This window comes from Carcharhinus amblyrhynchos, chromosome 4 (genome assembly GCF_965287045.1).
Source record: "Carcharhinus amblyrhynchos chromosome 4, sCarAmb.v2.hapA, whole genome shotgun sequence".
NCBI lineage: Eukaryota > Metazoa > Chordata > Chondrichthyes > Carcharhiniformes > Carcharhinidae > Carcharhinus > Carcharhinus amblyrhynchos.
In genome coordinates, this window is record NC_137327.1 from 52,997,085 (window position 1) to 53,010,281 (window position 13,197).

The 13,197-nt window shown below is 40.4% G+C and overlaps 1 protein-coding gene across 5 annotated transcripts in view; it reads left to right on the forward strand.

The window, feature by feature from the left end:
* The window catches only part of LOC145342018 (uncharacterized), a 296,566-nt gene that overhangs the window by 64,075 nt on the left and 219,294 nt on the right, over window positions 1-13,197 (forward strand). For all 5 annotated transcript variants that reach the window (XR_013886488.1, XR_013886489.1, XM_080187154.1 and 2 more), the window contains exons 2-3: window positions 9,727-9,862; window positions 10,390-10,561. Coding sequence is in view for 3 of the 5 variants with exons in the window: in XM_080187154.1 (XP_080043280.1) it covers window positions 9,727-9,862; window positions 10,390-10,561 (308 nt within the window). In the remaining 2 variants the exon portion in view is untranslated. The remainder of the gene's footprint in view (window positions 1-9,726; window positions 9,863-10,389; window positions 10,562-13,197) is intronic.

The window sequence follows — 13,197 nt, forward strand, 5'->3', positions numbered from 1 at the left end:
AAACTTCACGTGCCCACCCACTCTATTTTATTTAATTTCCACTAAACATTCTCCCCTTCCTATTATTCTGATTTGAATTAATTCATCTTAATTGCTGCAAATTTTTAAAACACAAGACTCATCTTGTTTAGGACCAAATGGGTTAACTTTCTGCTTGTTTCAAACTTGGCTTGTTTACAGCAATCTTTGGCACTGTGCCCTGTTTTACACAGAAAGCATTTTTGACCTTGGAAGTGTTTTTCTTTTTAAACTTTTTTTTTAAAAAACTTCTGTTGTAAATTTTTCTTACAACTTCCTCATTGTTAATAACTACTGTTTAACTCTTGTATTTTCTTTTTCTTTAAGTTGTATCTTCTATGCTTAACAACTTATCTGTCATTAGACTTCTGTTTAAATCTCCAGTATTTTACCCCGCCTGTTTAACCAATAAGTGTGCAGCATTGTGGCATGGCTATCTCAGCGAAACTAACTTCCCTTAACTTAGTTACCAAAACTAACTTACCTCAGCGAAACTAACTTTCCCTTGCCTTACGTGCACTTCATTAATTCTGTATAATCTGTGCAGCCTTCCTGGGACCACTGCATTTGGGTCGTGTGTCTTTCCCTACCCCCACTTTTGCGCCAATATACTTACTAAAAAAATTTTTTTTTTGCCTTTGTGACCACAAGGGGCCTGGATATCTGATGGATCAGGTGATTCAGAGTGCCCCTCCCTCTACTAAAAAAAGGTGTACAATACATAATTAAAAATATATGCTCACCCATTTGAGAGGAAGTGTTCACTCAATCGTTGGTTCCAAGGTAACCTCGTGTTGTCGCCAAATTGTTGCAGGAAATTCTTCTAGGTGGCCTGATTTAATTTAAAGATTAAATCTTTTCATTAAACATTTCATTTCACAATTATTCAGTTCAATGAAATTTTTCAATTAAACTAATTGTTATTATAGCATTGAAATGTTAGAAACAAAAACATTACAAATATTAAAAATATTCAGACAAAAATACAGTTAAGACAAGACAAATCTCTTTCAGCTAAAAGGAAGATCTCTGATTTCACCTAGACAGCAAATGAGCTATGAGGCAGTCTCAAAAGTTTTCAGATTTCATGCCAAAAAGCAGAATAGTTATACTTTTTCTTATCAGATTATATAGCCCAGCACTTAATTAAAAGTAACTTCATTCATTCACTGTTCTGTCAATCTAACAATGGCATGTCCTTTAATCAGTTATAGTTTGACACCTTCAATTATTGATCTGTCATTCATCTAACTGTTTTATAGAAGTTCTGTCCCAAAAATGGCTTCCTATGATTCAGCATTGCTCTAATGCCAAATTAAGGCACCTTATCTTTTGGCATTATTCTCTAGCCTGGATATACATGGGTAATTTATTTTGTTGCATAATTTATGTCTGATTTGTGCTGGTATCTTTCATGAATAGAATATTGAAAAGTCTTTGGATTTTAGTGGTAACATTAGAATTAAAATGATACATTTTTCAACTCAAAAAGCTTGTATAAGCTTTCCCATCATTAATTACATAGATTCAACTAACTAACATTAATTACATTAATTCAGATTAAACGAATAAAACATCTTTCATTTTACTGGCATGTTATAAATTCATTTCTTAGAGACACTATTAATATATTACCTGAATATTTTATATTATTCTCAAACCACATATTAAAACATTAGCTGCTAATTATTTTCATGATGGGTATTTAGAATTAATCAGAATTCTCAACTACAGTGAGGATGACATTAGCGAGCCCAGAGAATACTGACTCGGGCTTGCTAAAGATATGGAAATGTGAACATGGCCTGGGGAACTCACAATTGGCCAGATGATCCTTGGTCCTACTACAGGCTGATGTCTCGCAGCCTGTGGTGCCCCCATCATCTCTAGGTTAGCCAACCAGTTAGTGTAAGTAGGCATGATGACCACCCACGTCTGCTTCAATTCCATTATTTAACAAAAGATTTCAAGGATGAAATTTGATGGATCCTGAAATTCAAGCAGAACACAATGAATTGACAGAATGTACATCACATGTTCAAAGGCTGCCTCTTGTTTTAATAATGCCGTTATGGATGTGATGGTGTGGAAGCTGCAAGGGCCAACAAAGAGATACTGTTCACTGCTGATATGAGGAAGAGGCCTGCCAGAGACAGTGGGTTGCCTATGAAGTTGGCATCAGGCACGTGGATTCAATGCTGAAAGCAGTTAGTGACCAAATGAGGGCAGGAAAGGTGAGTAAAGTGGGATATTCGCTTATATTCTGATGTATGTGTCAACCCAACTCCTTCATTCTGCCTTCTCAAGCTTACTCCAGAACAACACTCATCAAACCAATTTATTTTGCAGGTGCACCTATTCCACTCAGTAGAGTTCTCATTTTGATCTGTCCATCTGCTGCTGATACATGTCCTCAACTTTATGTAAATATTTTGTCTCCCTTACTGTCTTCCTCGAGAAATGTTTTCTGTCAATTTTCTCCATCCATCCATTGAACACATGCCATTACTCTCACTCAGAGGTTTCTTTGTTCCCTTCTTGTGGGAGAAGAGATAACTGGAGAAGGCCCTCTAGCCATCCCACAACTGACAGCTGCAGTGGATTCTTGGCTTGCTTGACTGAAGGAAATGGAGACCAAAGGTCTTCTAGATACATGATGACTAAGTGAAATACCCAGGCAGCCATGTGACATACTACACTCCCTCAAGTTGACTTGATGTGAGCAGAGGGTGAAATATGATCATCTGTACAATAATAATTGAAACATTATTATTTTGATAGTTCTAATTCATGTTTTTGATTGTAATTTTATGTCTTAGCACTGCTGCTTCAAAGTGCCAGGGACTCGGGTTTGATTCCAGCCTTTGGTGACTGTGTGGAGTTTGCACGAGATCCCATGTCTGCATGGGTTTCCTCCCACAGTCCAAGGATGTGTTGGTTAGGTGGATTGGCCAAATGTGTGTGGTTACAGGGATTGGGTGGGGCGGGGGTGTCGGTGAGTGGGTCTGGATAAGATGCTCTGTAAGAGAGCTGATGTAGACTCACTTGGCTGAATAGCCGCCTTCTGCACTGTCAGGATTCTATGGTCTTCAAGAATCCATAGCATGTGATGCAGGATGGCAACCATGATGCTGCTTTTTCTGAGGGTGCACTTTGAAGCAGCAGTGCTAAGACATAAAATTACAATCAAAGACATGAATTAGAACTATCAAAATAATAATGTTTCAATTATTATTGTACAGATGATCATATTTCACCCTCTGCTCACATCAAGTCAACTGGAGGGAGTGTAGTATGTCACATGGTTGCCTGGGTATTTCACTCTGAGAAATCATGCAACATATCAGATACACTCACTTAGTAAGAGAGATGTTAAATTTTCATAAAAGCAAATTACTGTGGTTGCTGGAATCTGAAACCAAAAGAGAAAATGCTGGAAAATCTCAGCAGGTCTGGCAGTGTCTGTAAGGAGAAAAAAGAGTTGACATTTTCAGCCCAGATGACCCTTTGTCAAAGCTTTGACAAAGGACCATAGTTAAGTTTTCACCTGGTGACTCGCACATCACGGATGTGATTCTCTCATCCTGCCCCCCTAATTTTTTAGCGTCGTGGGTTGGGAGAATTGTGCATTGGCCGATTTGTGGGATTCCCGTGAGCATTCGTGCTGCACTTGTGCCTCCTAGACCCAGATTTCTGGCAGTGTCTGCATGGTGCCGGAAATCGGTTGAGAGTTGGAGCTAGCATTTAAATAGAATTTTGCATGCATGTATGCGCAGAAATCTGCTCATTTCCAGCCTCTCCAGTTTAAATAGGTCCCGCCCCCTGTAATCTAATGTCCCACATTGCACAGCATGTGGGACATTAGAATGTGAACTCCCACTGAAAAAAAACAGCATGAATTATTCCAGTTCCTTCTAAGCTGTGACACTGCAGCAATCCAGACATTCACCTGCAGGCTGAGAGCATGTCATCCCCTTTAGGTTACTGCATGTGCATGGTCATGGCTGCACAAAATGGTTTAAGATGCCATCCTTTAAAGGACTAGACCATATACAACAGAAGAAAATGCAAGGAACGTTGATGGAGACAGGTTCAATAGTGGGTAGTCCATGTTGGAGCTCACTGGATACTCCATGCTCCCGCTGGACCTCTGAGAGTTTGGAAAGAGAATATTACTTGAGCAGCAGCAAAGAATATGCAATGTACTTGCAGTGAGATTTGAGGAGTTTCTTTAAATATGAGTTGCATGACGCTGCAAGCCTCTGTGGTGATGAAAAGAGTAATCACCTGAGGTATTAAATATGGCTATCAAACAAGTGCATTCAAGACCTTTGACAATGGCTAGTGCATTGTGAATGCCATCTGAAATAAGATTTGTGGTAGCCTAGCATTGACTGTTTGTTGTCCCACTCATCTCCAGCAAAGTGCTTTGCACCTCATACAAGAAAAGTGCAGGTGGGTTATGCGCAGAAGTAGAGTTTCAGCACAGTTCACATCTATTGTCCTCTTCCATCCGCTCAGGTTGTGACCCAAATGTTGTCTCACATACCAATGATCTCTGCACAGGTGCAGGTGGAGCAGACTTTGGCAGGGTTACCTTAGCCCTCAAATTCAAAGGACAGCTTTGAAGAGTAACTCAGCAGCAGGGACCTGAACTGTTTTTACTAGTGTTGAAGTAACAATAGGTATACCATATTAGGAGTGCTAAGAGCTTAAAAATTTATATTGCGCAAGAGTTGGAATCGTTTCTGTTTAATTTTTGAGCCACGTATCATGTTATATGTTTTCACCACTTTCCTGTCTCACCCATTTTTGGTTGCTGTCTTCTATGTGGCCTTTCATCTGTGATGAACGGTAAAACGAGGAATACAGTCAAGCAATATGGGGCTGTAGAAGACTTGCTTAGTGATTTATAGGACTGCTTTGTGTTGGAGAAAGGATTGGCCAGGAAAGAAGTGCCTTTTGCATGTGGCTATCAGATGTGTGGATTGATTAAACTTACGTTAATCTTGCAGTCATGGGGGACGGGGAAATTCCCCAAGCCCGCTGCAGTACACCTCTCACTGGGCGCCATGGCTCACAAGACTCTGGGCGCTGGATCTTCAGTGCCGTCAGCTCTGCGCCAGAAATCAGCACAGAGCTGTATAATATGAATTTAAATATAAATTCCGCCTCATTAATGGGCAAGGACTGAAGTCTACAGACCCACTGGGGGGGGGGTGGAGATTGAGGCGGGCCAGGAGATGGAGAGGGTCAGATCGGGTCATGGCTGGGCCTGGACACACGGGGGGTGGGGGGGGGGGGGGAGTGGCAGAAATCGGGCTATTGGCTGGTTGGAGGGGTAGCAATGGGGGAGTCACGATGCTGGCCGGCGATCAGGAGCCGGCAGCTCGAGCTACTGTGCATGCGCCGATCTCCACTATGACTGATTGGGTGCATACACAATAGCCCAGTCGGTGCTATTCTGCCGGTCTTTCCAGCAGGAATAGGCTGCGTCCACTGATTTTTCAGCCTGATTCACGTTCGTGCACAATGCTGTGCATTGAGTGTGGGAGATTCACTTTGAAACTCCCACTGAAAAAGTCAGCATGATTTATTCCAGTTTTTACGTGAATTCGACACTTGGGAGAATCGTCCCCATGGAGTCAAGAAGGCACTTAAGGAAGCCATTTAGTGCACCAAGCCCATGCCAACTCTTTTACATAAGAAAATTGGAAACATCACCTAAACCTTAAAAATTTTAAAAACTGAATGTGGTGGAAGCTGAGCAAGGGGATCTAGGAATACTGGTAAACCAATCATTAAAAACAATATCATGTGTTTATAATGCAATTAAAAAAACAAAAAAAGAGATGTAGAATTCACTGTCAGGCAGTGAAGGATAGAAATGGAGCTGATCGTGCACTACCAACAGCCTGTTCTTATACGTAAATTTTGGATTTACTGTTCACCAACTATTGTACTGGAACTTGAACTGCTCTCCTCAGACCGTTAGCATTACAGGGTAATTAAATATAGTGGTATTGCTGCTACATAACTTTTTACCACTGTCTTTTTATATCTATTTTAAAGTACCAATAAACAAATGAACAATTATGTTAAAAAGACTTTAATTTTATTACAACTAAAAGCAAAACTGTCAAAGAAAAATTATTAAATATAAATTGCCAGAAATGATGATGCACTGCAGCCACTGTGGAGCCCATTGGTCGCAGAAGGCCTTGAGACTTCCAGGGACACCTGGGTGCACACAACCACAGAAGAGAGGCAAGCGGTTGGTTTGAATGACCCTCTCAATCTCCCGCAGCTTGGACATGGTTATGGCCATTTTGGGCAGCCCCTGAAGCTGACTGACAAGGAGGTCTTGTGATCTGCCAACCTTCTCCACATTGGGTGGCCAAAGATTAGGAGTATCTATTTCTGAAGTTGCTGGTTGTTCTTTTGTGTCAAAGCCTTCCACTGCCCCAGAGGGAAGCAAAATGTCACAAGGGAGCCAGAGATCCGAAAGACAGCCCTACACTTCATTGATGTTAACCTGAATCTAATACTGAAGGTCATGAGAAAGCTGTGGAAGATCCTGTTCCTGAAGGTTGGCAGAAGCAAGCCATTTCATTGTGCATCAGGGTACCTTTCTGTTAAGCATCATTGACATCTTTCTCCTCTTCCTCCTTCTCTCTTAACACCTGATCTTGCCCCTTCCCCGATCAACTGTATCCATTAGCAATGGGTCTTGGTTATCTCAAAGTAACTCCATCTTCAGCAGCAGATCCTGTATTGAGGGTATGGTCTTTGTGCCTTCTTGCCTCTTTTCTACTTCCATACCCTCCTGATTCTGCTTTCTTTATGGAGAATGTTACTCCTCATAGCTGGTGAGCCAAAAATCCAGTGACAACCACAGCCTTACTTTTAGACAAGTGGCTGAGTTATTGTGTTTGGCAGCCATGTCCCCTGCACTTCTGTCCCTATGATTCCATTCGATGCTGGAGCATTGAGTGCGCATTCTCCTGCTACCTGCGTAGCACATAAAGCAAACACTAACAAAGTGCTGAATCCCCACGATCCTCTTATGGGTTCAGGTTGATGCCCTGTGGCAGTCTTGGCCAACTCCTCATTGTGTACCAGCCTCCCCTCAGCTGTTCAGAAACTGACAGATTCTAAACTATTTGCTCCTTCAAGTATTCCATCTTCTGATCCCTGAATAGTCAATTTACTTATTATATCACTTTATGCCTTACAATGTTTCTGTCCCCTGGAAGAACCAATACCTTATTCTATGGATAATGTTTAAAATTCTTCTTTGCTGTTGGGAAATGTTCTTATTTCAATTATATTTTCCAACTCATATTTATGACGATTCAGATCTATTGAGATTTTTTGAATTAACTTAAATTACAATGAAGTATATTTTTTCGGCTAACTCTCTACTGTTTGGGGCTTCAGAGAGTAAAATTCCCTTTTTAACAGAAATACCTATTTCTCTGCTGCCATCAACTCGTGCCAAATCCTTCTCATCTATCATCTTTATGGTTGCTGATTTATGTTGACTCCTGATCCAACAGTGCCTCGAAGCCAACTGGCTTAATTTTTCCCCCCATCCTCTCCCCTCCATGGATTCATTTGTTTTATCTTCCTCTTTCTACACTCATCTAGCATGTGATAGTAATTTGAAAAATACTATTTTAGAGATCCTGCTTGCTAGTTTGTTTCCTGGCTTCCTAAATCAATAAACATGCTGTCCATGAAACACTCAACCTCATGGATAATCCACAGTGAGACCAGCTGCTGACCAAGTTTTGAAACCAGAATTCAAGCTACTTTAGCTAACAACATTTGCTGCACGTGTGATTGTCCAGGTTATGAGAAGTGTTATGTAAATCCTGTATGGAACAAGATGTATGCTCCTAGGTTCCAAGCTGCCCTGACATGCCTCTATTTAGTAAACTATTAGGTGGAATTTGCAATTTTCAGGACTAATGGGGAAACATGTGAAGTGTTCATTGCACAGATTGTTGAATGCACAGACTCTGGACTCAAAGCTTTTTCTTTTAAGATGGTTCCTAACTGAAAGAAAAACTAAAAATGCAGGTTTTTTTGAAAATTGGTGGTGATCTTGGGCTGAAAAGATACAGAAGTCTTGGGTCATATACCAACCAACTCAAAAACCGTTTCTTCCCTGCTGCCATCAGATTTGTGAATGGAGCTACCTCGCACTAAGTTGATCTTTCTCTACACCCTGGCTATGACTGTAACACTACATTCTGCACTCTTTCCTTTCCTTTTCTATTAACGGTATGCTTTGTCTTGTATAGCATGCAAGAAACAATACTTTTCACTGTATACCAATACATGCGACAATAATAAATCAAATCAAACCAGACAAAGGACAGAGTCATGAAATGATCTCAGTAATGCAGTTAGGAGCAGGCATGCTGTGGAGGGGATATATATGGGCAGTTTAAAGAGGAGGAAGCCTGAAATCTGGGAGCAGGGATAGGAAAAGTAGTTACTGCTGCTGCTTCAGTAACTTAAAAGGGACAATTAACTGGAGGCAACCATTTGGTGGAAGACCATTCCTGTGGGAACAGGGTTGGTTGGGAGCATCTGCTGGAGAAGGAACTTTAAGTTACAGAGGATGACAGTTTTGAATGTAATGCATGTATGCTGAAGGAACTGCTTAGTGAATCAGATTTATTTTTGTTGTCTCTGCTGTTTAAAGTGCAATTATAATTGACTGCAAGTTGCCTTTTAATCCATGTTTAATTTATGTCACTCCTTGTCCAGTGAAGTCACTTAGCTTCTAGGACAGCCTGATCCCAGTCTGCCCTGGCAGCTCAGCTCCCAATCTTTTTCAGTCTTTGCTCTGGCTCTGTGCTTCTGCTTGTTATAATTCTCAACTCTGATTCTCAAATTTCACCAGAGAGGCACAATTAGATCAATCTTGTGGAAGGATGATAACAATATGAGGAAATGAGAACATTTTAAAGTGCCAGTGTAGAAAGAAAACCTTCAAATTTCCAAGTGATTTTTTTCCAAGTACAGCGAGCAGAGAGCATTTTATGTGTTTACTGACTTTCAGAGTTTCTATTATAAAATGTAAATTTGTTTGAGTGGATATTCTTTTAGTTCAAGTCAATATTATGAATAAAAGACATTAGTTTGCAGGTACAGTAAGTAATTATGAAGGCAAATGGAATGTTGATCCTGCATTGAAATCAGTTCAGAGAATGTACACAAGGCTTGGGATTAAGGGTTCCTCTTTTGAGGAAAGGTTGAGCATGCTGGGCCTATACTCAGAAGAATGAGAGATGACCTTATTGAAACATGTAAGATTCTGAGGGAGCTTAACAGGTTAGATTCTGAGAGGATGTTTCCTCTCATTGATTCTAGAGCAGGGAGCACAGTTTAAAGTTTAAGACTGAATCGAGGAGAAAACTGAGATGGTTGTTAGACTTCAGCATTCTTTTTCCCAGAGGGCAATGGAGACCAAGTCATTGAATGCATTCAAAGCTTAGTTAGACAAATTTTTGCTCTAGAAGGGTGTCAAGGATTATAGTGGGGGACAGGCAGGAAAGCAGAATTAAGTTCACTGTCAGATCATCACTGATTTTATTGAATGTCAGAGCAGATTTGCAGAGCCAACTGACCTATTCCAGTTTCTGTTCTTATAATCTTATGACTCATTTGACAGCAGATTTTTTTTCTCCCCAGATTACCCCTCAAGAATTGGCGCACACAGTTACAGCACTTTATGATATTTGCCTTCCCAATATTGGACCAGAGGATCTTCGATCAACTATCTGTGCCATAGGAACAAAAACCATCACCCTGATACGTAATGAGCAAGGTACCATTAATGCAAAACCAATCTCAAATGCACTATCTCTCTCTAATATCTGTTAACTGCCATAAGAGGTCAAAAACTGTAGAAAATTTATTTGAGAGCCAGATCATTCAACTCATGAACCAATATTATTAATATTTTGGAATTCAATAACCCTCTGGTTGCAGAAAATGTCACTACCGTATTTGAATATACATAGTTCTCCTGGTATCCTAGTTGGCATGCACTGGATCAATATCAGTTATTAAAACAAATTGAACATTCTTTTGTTGGTTCTGAGAGCTTACTTTGTACAAAATTGGCTGTCACATTTGTGTGTGAAACAGTGACTAAGCCTCAAATAATCTATTGCTATAAAGTGCTTTGAAATAGCTCAGTGACTGAACCAATGCTATATAAATTCATGTTTGTTCATTTTTTACTGATTAGCTTTTGCAAACTGTTAGGACTGGTGTTAAAGTGTGGGAATGCCCAGATAATCTAGCCAATCCTACCAGGATTTAATCCTTTCTCTTTCTGTCTGGCTTCAGAGGTTTATGAGGAGTACAACCAGAAGACTGTGACTATGCCTACTGTAGGTGTCACTGACACCAAATCACCCTGTATGACAGATAATTTAAAAGAAGAGAAATTGGGAGTTTTTGCTGCTGTCTTCAGTGATACTGAGAGCAGTGAAGAAGAATCCAAGTCCAATTCAGATCAGTAAGTGTATTTATGAGATACATGGGCAAAGCACGTTCAAACAAAAATTCTGAAGTTGCTGAAACAGAGTCCAAAGTTTACATTTTGGCTAAAGTGAGAAATTTACAGGTTCACTTCATTCATATTAGTTAAAGTTCTTTTATTAGTCACAAGTAGGCTTACATTAACACAGCAATGGAGTTTTTGTGAAATTCCCCTGGTTGCCACAGTCCGTTGTCTTTTCAGGTCAACGTACCTAACCAGCACGTCTTTCAGAATATGGGAGGAAACCAGAGCACCCGGAGGAAACCCATGCAGACGTGGGGAGAACGTGCAAACTTGACAAAGAGACCTAAGCCAGGAATCAAACTTGGTTCCCTGGCGCTGTGAGGCAGCAGTGCTAACCACAGTGCTACTGTATCATCTATGTGATCTGTTGAAAATAAATCTAGGTCAGTTTAGTGGAGACTAATCCCTTCAACTGAGTCATCATTGCTTTGCCTTGGTTCATTATACAAGTGATCTTTCGTGAAGATTTGGTTTTGTATGACATGATAAGGGCTAGCTAGCTAGCTGACTCGGGCATAATTTATGTGACCTGCAACTGTGTACATTGTTAAAAAAAAAGGTCATTTGTTTTGAGACAACAGGAGTAACATTTACATATCAACATGCTTTGCTAAACCACACTGTATACTGAGATATATTTTAAATAGCTGCTATTTGTGCAGTGAAACTGAAGTTTGTTGCCGTCTTTTCAATGTCTCTGACCAAATCATAAAATAAAATATATATTTCTCAAATATAAAGCATTCATAGCATATCAGTCACAGAGGAACAATCCCTAGTCTTTATTTTCCATGATGTTTCTGTCACTGAAAAACAGACCCAAAGCTTGTCTTTTCTCCCTCTTTATTCCATTCTGAGTTGTTATCTGTATATAACAGCATAAGTAAAATGTTAACATATTGAAAAACAATAGAATGTGTCCTTGTAACTGTACTGAAAATATTCCTTCAAAATTCAAGTCTGAAGAATCTCATTAGGAAACATATATTGTCCCTGGGTGTCTGAGAGTCTACTTACTGTAGTGCCATGCAAGTCTCATTATTGACTAGCATTAACTTATCCTTTCTAGGCTAAACTTGTCAAAATTGTTCTTTATTTTTCTAATGTTATTTGTGTTATGTTACTTTGCCAAGATTCCAGTATACTATAATTGTATGCAAATAATCAGCTAATGTCTGTAATGTACCTGCCATGTTGAGGTAGCAATAGAAACTGTCAGATTCTAACTGAAAACCAGTATATTTCTCCCCACGTCGTCTCTCTCTCTCTGTTTTGTGCCACTATTCTTTGATTTATTATTGTCATGTGTATTAGTATACAGTGAAAATTATTGTTTCTTGTGCGCTATACAGACAAAGCATACCATATAGAAATAAGGAAAGGAGAGGGTGCGGAATGTACTGTGACAGTCAGAGTTAGGGTGTTGCAAAAGATCAACTTAATGCAAGGTAAGTCAATTCAAAAGTCTGAAGGCAGTCTATCAAGCACTATCTCTCTCGTGACAGTAATCACATTCAGGCCCTCAACTCCTACCATCCTTCTATCTTTAATATCTGGCAAACTATTCATGTCCTCCTCCATGAAGACTGAGGCAAAAAACTTATTTAAGGCCTCAGCCATTTCCTCATCTCCCACCACTGAATTCCCCCCTCTCATCCTCTAAGGGTCCAACATTCACTCTAGCCAGCCTCCTCCTCTTTAGATATTTGTAAAAACTCTTACTGTCCTTTTTTATATTTAGTGCTAGTTTAGCTTCATAGTCTATCCTTCCTTTCTTTATCAACTTCTTAGTCATTCTTTGTTGATTTTTAAACCTTTCCCAATCTTCTAATCGTCCACTACTTTTAGCCACTCTGAACGCATCAGCTTTTAATTTAACACTCTCCTTTATTTCCTTAGATAACCACGGCTGGTTATCCCTTCTCCTATGTTCCTTCTTTACCATCGGAATATATTTCTGTTGAGCACCGAAAAAGATCTCCTTAAAGATCCTCCACTGTTCCTCAGCTGTCCTACCAACCAATCTGCGCCTCCAATCTACATTCACCAATTCCGCTCTCATCCTATCATACTCCCCTCTGTTCAAACCAAGGATACAGGTTCGGGACCCTACTTTCTCATCCTCCATCTGCATCAAAAACTCAACCATACTATGATCGCTCGTCCCAAGAGGATCCCTCACAATAAGATCCCTAATTCTTCCTGCTGGTATAAAGTGCCTTCATACCAGCCTTTATCTGGACCTTTATTTGAAGGAACGCTACTAACCTTCCTCATGCCCCCTACTCCCTTTATTATTGGGACATCCTCAACATTTTCCCGTGCCCGTACCCTCTCTTTTACTTTAGATATTGTAATTTCTCCCAATCATGCACCTCCCTCCCCCCCCCCCCACTGCCCCCCCTCCCCCTGCTCTCTCCTCCCCCCCCCTCCCCCTGCTCTCTTCTCCCCCCCGCTCTCTCCCCCCAGCTCTCTCCCCCCCGCTCTCTCCTCCCCCCCTCCCTGCTCTCACTTGGTTTAAAGGAGGGAATATTAGCTAGTGCCCTTTTTCTCCATTAACCTCAGAAGGAAATATGCATCAGTTTCCA